Source organism: Pelodiscus sinensis, chromosome 13, assembly GCF_052426305.1.
Source record: "Pelodiscus sinensis isolate ZL-2025 chromosome 13, ASM5242630v1, whole genome shotgun sequence".
In the NCBI taxonomy this organism is placed as follows: Eukaryota; Metazoa; Chordata; order Testudines; family Trionychidae; genus Pelodiscus; species Pelodiscus sinensis.
In genome coordinates this window covers 33,110,852-33,119,961 of record NC_143064.1, presented here as the reverse complement: position 1 = coordinate 33,119,961, position 9,110 = coordinate 33,110,852, and the positions used below count along the sequence as shown (strand labels likewise).

Sequence of the window (9,110 nt, the reverse complement as noted above, 5' to 3'; positions counted from 1 at the left end):
CCGAAAGGAGATTAAGGGGGGGGGGGGGTGGCTCCTAGAAACCCGCTGAGCTGGGTGCAGGGGGATGCTAATAGGTTTGTGCCTATGGCCTGGGGCCTCTGCTCGGCTTTTCAGGGACTCTCATCCGAGACGCTGGAGACCCTGAAATACCGGGATCGCTATTAAACCCCACATAAAAAAAATAAATCATCATAATAAATAGGGCCTCAAATGAGCCGAAGGCACCGGCCGGAGCTAGGGTTTATTGTAATTGTCCCAGTTCATACAGCACGCAAGTAACGCGACGTTTTTTGTAAAAATGTTTATTTAAACCTTTTTTTCCTTTTACAACAATAAAATATTGCGTCCATATAAACCCCTTGACTAAAACTGGTCGACGATCAAACATTACAGCGAATTGTGTATTTTTACACCCATTTCGGCTTTTTGAAACCATTTTTTTTAAACATAACGCGGAATTTATTGAAAATAAATAATCGTTGGCAACGGCAATAGGCAATTTTGAATAAAATAGTTGAAAAAGCAACCTTTAATGAAAAATAGCGTTTATTATACATCAGTTACTAAATGAATAAACTAAATGATCTGTCTTTAAATTAATAACTTCAAAAAACGTTTAATATACAAAACTGTACAGGTATAAAGTTGGCAGAAATAGTCAGGTCCTCAGTGTCGAGATTTTAGCGCGTACTGAAAAATACTTGAAAAATAGAAATGGTAAAATAAAAATCTTAATGCTTGGGGGCGGGGAGCTGGGAGCGCACTAATGCAATTTGCCAATTTAGCTGCAGTTTCAAAGGATGCAAAAGCAGGGGCAACATGGGCCTTCCGTGCTAGCTACCAATAGGTTCCGCTCCCCTCCCAGAGCCCAGCAAAAACCGGGGAGGTAAGGACGGCTTGCCTTTAGGTAGTATGGATTTGTGTGTGGGTCTCCAGATAGCGATCTGTGTGAGCGCGTACATAAATAACACTATATTTTATACACACGCACACAACCACCCCAGAGTACACCACGTCTATGGAGACACAATATAAAGTATGACTGGATAAATATTTGTGTTCTGTGTGTGTTTATAATATGTTATTTACCATGGGGTGTGCATAGAGAGATATACACATACGTCTGTATACACTCCCACATATATAGTATGTATATACATATTTACACACATACATACTACATATCTGTGGACACACACACACAGTACAGCTCTATAGAAGGTCGGGAAGAAGGGAAGGAGACTGCAAAGCTCCTTCATATACCAGAAAAAATGGTTACGCTCTTTAGCATTTGTATTCGCTTGCCTTTTTATTTATTTTTATTTGTATTTTTTAATAAAAAGCTTTTCAACAAATCTAGCATTTCCCCGTGAGACGAAAATAAGCTCAGCATGAATCAAATGCGGGCATTTCCCCGAAATTCATCTAGACACCTCAGAATTCCTCTTTAGTATTGAAACAAAAATACAGAGAAACTGATTTCTGAAGCCAAAGCGCAGAATTAGAAAGGTGTTTTACTACAGACCTTCGCAGCCTGCCGCTGGTCAGAAACCCAACACATCTTCAGAAAGAAAGGAAGGGACACGTCTTATTTGCAATGCTTAATTTCAGATCTCTTTGCCCCCCTCCTCCCTAAAGGGGGGGGGAGCAGGGAATAGTGTTTTCCCCCTTTCCAGAATTACAATTTGACCATTCCGTGGAAGGGAAAGCTCCAACAAATCCGTCTGGTATTCTTCATACTGTGGAAGGGGGCAGTCAGCTGTGTGTTCCAGTCAAAGGAGGCACAACTTCCTGTCTTTGGGGTGCAGAAAGGGCCCCTCCTCTAGTATTGAAATTGGGGAAGGAAGAAGAGAAAAGGAAACGATCCCTTCTCTCCACTACCGTAGCAGTGATGTGCCCAATACACGATTGGGGAGGGGGGAGCGGGGGAAAGGAATGATGACTGATCTATTCGGTACAAATTATGCCACAAATATTGTGTACAGTTTGTAGTAAAACACCTCAGACATTTAAAAAACGCTATATAAGTCTTTAAAAATGCAAAACTAGTCTATTGTAAAACAGATTCACCTGAAATACAGCTGATATAACCAAGGCGCTGGAAGGTTATTCATAGGCACACATCTGTCTTTATTTTTTTTCTTCCTAGTGGAGACCGAAAACAAACCTTGTTTGATAGTAAACAATATGTACTGATCAGCGAAAAGGTTTGAGAGAAAATATTGCCTAGGCGGAAGAGCAGGAAGCCCCATGCTCTAAGTCTTCGATTATTTGTGTATTTTTTTTGTTTCCTCTTTAAGCATAAGTTAAACCCCTCTTAGAAAATCCGCGCTGTTCCCAGTCCTGTCTGCGAGCCGAGCCCTATAGTCAAAGATCATGGCAGGATGTGTCTGTTTTCACGTTATGAGAATAAACCTCATGCTGCTGCTGCTCCCCTGGCGGAGTCATTCTTTTCTCTTTTTGTCTTCTGTTACAAAACCAGACACGCACCACTTCTTTCTCTAGCTGCAGGCTGTCTGCCAAGGAGGAGATCTCTTGGGCTGCCGGTTTGGGACATTTAAGAAAATGAGTTTCCAACACCCCTTTGACACTCACCTCTATCGAGGTTCTCTTCTTTCGTTTCCTGCCTTGGGCTGCTATTTTATCAATGCTGGTCGGGCTGCCCGTGGAAGAATCTGCCTCCTCCAGCCACTTGTTTAGCAGCGGTTTCAGTTTGCACATGTTCTTAAAGCTGAGCTGCAGCGCTTCGAACCTGCAGATAGTGGTCTGGGAGAAGACATTGCCATAGAGAGTCCCCAGCGCGAGCCCCACGTCTGCCTGAGTGAATCCCAACTTGATCCGCCTTTGTTTGAACTGCTTTGCAAACTGTTCCAACTCGTCGGATGTCGGCGTCTCCTCGTCCGAGTGATCCTGACAGTGATGGGAGCCGATATCCCCGTGGTCGGCGCTGTCCCTCAGCACCGGGTGCAAGCTTTGGGTAGTGGCGGAGGCTGGAGGTGGTGTAAGCCCCCCATGGTCCAACATGCCACTGACTGTGAAGCCAGGCTGGGAGTAGACATTAATAGGCTGCCCGCTGGAGGTTATCGATGAGTTATGGGCAGGACTGGCTCCCCACGCGTTGGGATGATTTGTATGGGGCGAGTGGTGAGACACATGAGGCGACCTGTGATGGATGATTGCGCCAAGCTGGAGGTCTTCTCTTCCTGGCTTCACGTCTTGCTGGTCGAGAGGGCTCGTGGCTAGCGTGGAGGACCAGGGAGTCCCATCGCTGAGGCTGGTCACCCAGTGGTGTCCGAGGGGATGCCCATTGCTAGGAACGCCCTGTAAGTAATCACTTTGGAGAAGTTTCTGAGGGTTTCGGAAAGGGCTCCCTTGCTGCATGCCCGCAGAGTCTGCATGGACTAAGGAGCTGGAACTGAGAATGCTGTAGGGATTAGAGGCAGCTGTGGCCATGGCTGGTGTAGATCCCCTACTAGTTATAATGTGGCAAAGGGAGCAGCTTCAGCCTTTGACATCTACCAGGCAAGGGAGCCAAATCAGCAACCACGGAGTTATTGGCAGCTCTGCTGGCCAATGGCAACATTTCGTCTGCCGGGAAGCCGTGGCTGCGCCAATGAGGGGTGAAGAGGCAGGTCGCTCAGTCCAAATTAGGTTTGTGAAACCCAGGAGTTAAAGTGAGTCTGAAGCAGGAAGTGAATCAATCTTTAGGCTCCATTGGTTGCTGCTGGCTGGCTGTCCACGGTTCATTTGTTTAACTCTTTCTTCCCTGCATGCCAAGATTTGTGTCTAAGATCTCACGAGAGGGGAGGGGGCAGGCTGGGCACGGTTTAAATTTGTAGTAATTAATTCCAGGTACAGCAAAAACCAGAGGTTAAATGCCAGCACCCAAGACTGACAATCTGTCCTTAGCACCGTTCATACGGACTCCCCAGTCGGTCCAGCATCGCAAAGGCACTCTGGAGGTAATTGTGAGATGATAAACGATGGCTTTGTATAAACAAAAACATCCCTCCAAACAAACAAAACACCCAATCTCCCTCCCCCCCCCCCACCAGACAGCTAGAAGCCGCCAGCTCTAAACCTTTACACTTAAGTTACATATCCTGTAATCAGGAAAATTAATGAATATGCCTAGCCCTATAAATAGGATTTAATACAGTCTAAGAGGAATATTTGCTAGAGGGCATATCTTTATTACAAATTTAATTTTTAATGTTGTTGTTTGTTAACCAATAGTTAAGGTCTTCCCTGATTCAATTACAAATCTTACCAGCTATTACTATCTCTCAGTTATTCTCAAATTTACCTCCCCGGTTTTCTGGTCAACTGGAATTCATGCTTTTATGCCTATTAAATGTCATTTCATATCAGCAGTTCGACAACTTCTAAACCCCACAGCCAGCAGGCTCTCCTTCTAGGGCGACACTTCTCAAGGCTCCAGAATATGTGCAATATATTTCCTCTTTCCGGATAATTTAGTTCACTGGGATACGTTTTGCCCCTTTAGAAAATAAAAGGGTACTTTGCAATATTTGCTTAAATAAATTATAGTGATTTCTCTTCTCCATCAAAGTTTGAAATAGAAAGGAAATTAATGAGGTGTATCTTCACTAAACACTACCCTAGGTATATGGGTTTTTTGTTGCTCTGTGCAAGAAAGAAATGGCAAAAATATTTTGGTGACCAGACAAAACAACGAGAGTCTAATGGGAACTGCTAAATTTTCTCTCAAATTTAATTTCAAATAATCTGTAAATTAGGATGTGGGGCATTGTGTTTCATGCTTCCTTTTCAAATGTTCTGCTAAGGAATAGAGTTAGACAAATCAGGATATTTCAGATTTGTTGTAGCGCTCAAGCAGAGAAAATTAAACGCCTAATACCTTAGAAAATCTCTGAAGTTAAAAAATGACCTTTCCTTGCATAATTTTGGAGGTAACCTAGCTGCGTAATTATATTTGCACTTACAGAAGGCAGCATCAGAGTTCCCTTATTGGTTTGAAATTCCATTAAATATATTGCAAGAGCTCCTAGGTTAAGCTTGATTTAAATTTGCATACATTTTCATATATTTAGCAGAAATAAAAGAAGGCTTGCAGCTACCAGAAAGTCATTAAGGCATTAGTTTCTCTGAGAAGACAGATCTGGAGAAAAATCAAGAAAATGAATGTAGATATATATATATATATAAACAAGGTGAGCTTTCCTCTGATTCCTTTATAGCTAAGCAGCATCAGCTTCCTTGTTGCAATAGTAATAATAATAATTAATACTAATTTCTCATCGAAGCCTAACCCAGCACAGCTGCTATTTGTAAATGTGAATGCAATTATGGAAAAGATGCGTGTGGTGAGCTGTTTGAAATAAATTTCGATATTTCTAAAAAGTAAGTTATGGCGAAAGATGCTCATTTCCTCTGTTTTCCATCGAATTGGGAATGTGGTTTTGCAGAAAGGGTAACGTCATTCTTGTATTGCTGGTGCTCCGAATTCAGTCGCTTGGAACCTAGGCATTTATTTTAGGTAGTTGTATATCTGGGGGCCATTTTTGCAGCGAAGGGGGGTCACTGCCCCTGTAGATAGTGGGTGGCTTGCTCCCCCGCTTCAATCCAAAATAGAACTTCGGGAAAGTTTTCAGGTGCAAGGGAGGTGGCTCTCTTGGAAAGTCGTTGGAAAGCGTGTCGTGGAGGGTCAGTTTCGGGGTCGGAAGATGAAAAATGTCTCTGCAAAAGAGAATGGGAGTCCCTTTGCCCGTGTAAAAGCGACGTTTCTGACGGCAAAATTCCTAGTCAGACTGCAGCCATGCAGACTGCAGCTGATTTCAGATGCTAGGTACGGAAGCATATGAAGCCAGATTACAGAAGACTTTTAAAATAAATATTACCGATGCCCGATGCCTGGGGAGAGGGAACCTAAGACGCTATTATAAATGTAACTAAATTATTTAAAATTAATTTGCACTCTAGATTCTAAAATAATTTCCCCAGTCTCTCTTCTCTTGAAAATGAATGTTCAGATCAGTCGCTTAATTAAAGTAGAGCCTTTAACGGGGAAATAAAATCCTGAATATCGGATTTTAATATTTTTTGAATGTAACTAGGCCAGACCCCAGCTCCATAACGCTGAGCTCCTGATCTCGCCTATAGGAAAATATGCTTTATTTTAGAGTCTTTTTATCTGCATATAGTTAAATCTTCTTGCTGTTCTAACTAATCTGCTGGAGAGGGTTTCTTTAGCTCTTTCCTGTCAGTCTAACTTCCCAAGTGTAACAGATGCCGCTCTCAAGCGGTCCTTTCTGCTGCTTTTCTTTATTCAGCCTCGCATATTTCTCCCCATGATCTGGGTTTCCATAGAGAGAGGAATAAAAGCGGGACCATGGCCACAAATCCCCTGTCCCATACAGAATAAAAGAGCCTTATTCAATAGACGACCCCGTCTGGACATGGGAGAAAAATAAGTACATGCAAAGCTACTGTTGCAAGAATTTGTAACTTATTTTTCATAGACTGAGACCCATTAAAAGTAAAAAAAAGTTTCTGGGTCTGGATTCTGCTCTTCTGCAGTTTGACTCAAGATGCCTTTGCACGCCAAAGAGCTGTGCTTACCCGACACATAACTAGATTTAACATATATTTTTTCTGCTAAATCTCTGGCATGAATAAGATCACAATAGCTCAAGGAGCCTGCCGTCTTTGGAAAGCTAGAAGTCCATTGAAGTAGAGGAGCTGTAATTGTGTCGAGTCCACACACTTTCCAAAGTAAAAGGCGGGACAGCTGAGTGTCTCAGGTCACCTCGGTACAAGGCACAAACTTTCTTGCTCGTTGTTATTGGGCTGACGGCGGGACCAGACACCAAGACGTTAAATCAAAGTCCGCCGGGCGAGTGGGGTTGCAACTCCTTGTTCTTGTGTGCACTTTCCAGACATGGGCAGCGCGGTGGGCGAGGGGAGGAATCGCTCAGTAAAGCCAGGGACACACGGATTTCCCGTTAAGAAGCTGTTACTGTAAAACTGTGTGTGTGTGTGTGTGTGTGTGTGTGTGTGTGTGCGCGCGCTAGCTATGTCTATAGACACACGATGTATATAGTATAATTCGCTGACAGGAGCCATCCAAGGAGTAGCGAGGCTGGGTTTATTATCCTTGCAGATGTGATTGTATTATATCTGAGAGATGTTGCCATTATTCATCTGCAGAGGGAAGAGGGTCTAGAAGGGGGCTCGTTTTGAGTGTGGTTAATACAGCATGAAGCTCCGGGCAGTTCGCTGCGGCTCAAAGCCGTGACCCCTTCACCTTCAGCACAAGTTCACTTTAGAGACAGTTCGAGTTGGATTGGATTTGGTGGGAACACGTTTACTTTTCAAAACAGAATCAGTCCTGCCGGGGTCTGGGGGATGGGAGGGACCCGTCAACTGTTTCTTATAGCCGGAGTGAAGTTTTTCATTGTGTACATGGCGACTCTGAGGTTAGCGCTGAACTAAGCTACCCATCAGCTCCCCAGCTGAAAGCAGGCTACTGTACCTCCAGAGTTAGCGTTCTAAAAACCCCGCCGGCAGGGGGGAAGGTAAGGAGGAAAAGGAGAATTTATAGAGTATTACCAGAAATTAGCCAATACCGACACAAGCCCAATTAGTTCCCTTTTGGGGTCTCTGTTGGCTGTTCCTGAACGTGAGTAAATGCTATGCTGGGAGGGAGACACAACACATTGGGATCTCAGCACCGCAACCAGGCGAAGGACAGACACTGCAAATTAAAATATGCCTAATGTAAGTTTTAATGCAATCCCCTCACCCCCCCCCCCAAAAAAAAAATCTCCGAGACCACGAGCCCTCCAGTACTGGCCCCGGCACGGATGGAGCATTGTTATGGTGTGGGTTGGCTCTGCATTATGGACACAGGCTGGGGAGGGACAATAAAGCAACTCACTGGCAGAGAAAATCACAAGGTAAAGAACCTTTGTATTTTAACCGCTGCATTCTCCAGATCGGCTCTGCTCGAGTCACCTGTTATTTTCACATGTCCATTGTGAATGTCTGAAAATGTGCTTGCCGGCAAACAGAGGAAGTGTTCGTTTGGGCACCGTCCCGAATTGTTCCGCTGACTGTGATTACAGGCTTTGGTTAATTTGTAGCAGGTATTGTAGCTAACACTTGGTTAATTTGCCATGTAGCTGTAATCATTATTCTGGGGAATGTCTCTAGAGGACACATTTTGCACTGGAACCTGGCTTACCTTTTATTAAGGTCAGAGCATTTAAACATCCGGGTTGTTGTTCTTAATCCAGAAATGTGGATGGTAAAAAAAGACCCAGATATTTTTTCAGGCTAAAAATCCTAAAATGTTCGCGAGGCTCCGGTACACAGTACTGTGAAGTGGGCGGGTCAGATTCCCAGGGTCTGTAAGTCAGTTATTGAACTCTAGACCAGTTTTTAAGGTCACGTAAAGAATTGCACAGCGATGATTTAAGGACACGTAGAGCTGGACACGCAGAGCTGCAAACAATTGCAGTCCCCTTCCCCTCTACGTATTCACTTTTCTCATACTGTGATTCAGCTAGAGATGAGTGTGATGTGGTGGTTTCATAGAGAATTTTTTAAACCTGTGTTCACGCATCTTCCAAATCTGTGTAAATCGGCAGTATCGATTTTTTTTAGCAATGAAATGTGGAGGTAATTATTATCAACTGCACTTAACAGAAACTACTTCGGCCTCAAAATAAAAAGCCACTTTGTGCATATTTTTAAATAATTAACATTTAATTCCTTTATGTACAGATTTCTGTTCAGGAATGTTTTAAACAAAATGGATTGGATCTGAAAATACTCTAAATGGTACACTATTTAACCGCTGTCGACTAATGGGACATCGAAGACAAATAGCTTCTTTTCCTCGGATGACAAATACCTGTATTGTTGTTTATTAGCTCGTCGAATAATTTCAGTTTGATTTTTTTGACTGTGCATTTCCCCAGTTTGATCATTCCACGTGCACAGAGTCAATTGAAGTGATGATCCGGAGACCTGTATGTCTCTTGCACTTTGGAAGTACTTCGTCATTCTGAGGACTAGATACATTAATTGTCCAGCTGATATTTTTTTCTGTGAGAGGAAATGTG

General features: G+C 43.4%; 1 protein-coding gene across 1 annotated transcript; it reads right to left on the bottom strand.

The window, feature by feature from the left end:
• Positions 1-271: 271 nt before the first annotated feature.
• POU3F4 (POU class 3 homeobox 4) lies at positions 272-3,610 on the bottom strand. The gene has a single exon (XM_075940770.2). It carries the CDS (start codon positions 3,451-3,453, stop codon positions 2,368-2,370), a length of 1,086 nt encoding a protein of 361 aa, XP_075796885.1. The 5' UTR covers positions 3,454-3,610; the 3' UTR covers positions 272-2,367.
• Between the last annotated feature and the right edge of the window lie 5,500 nt (positions 3,611-9,110).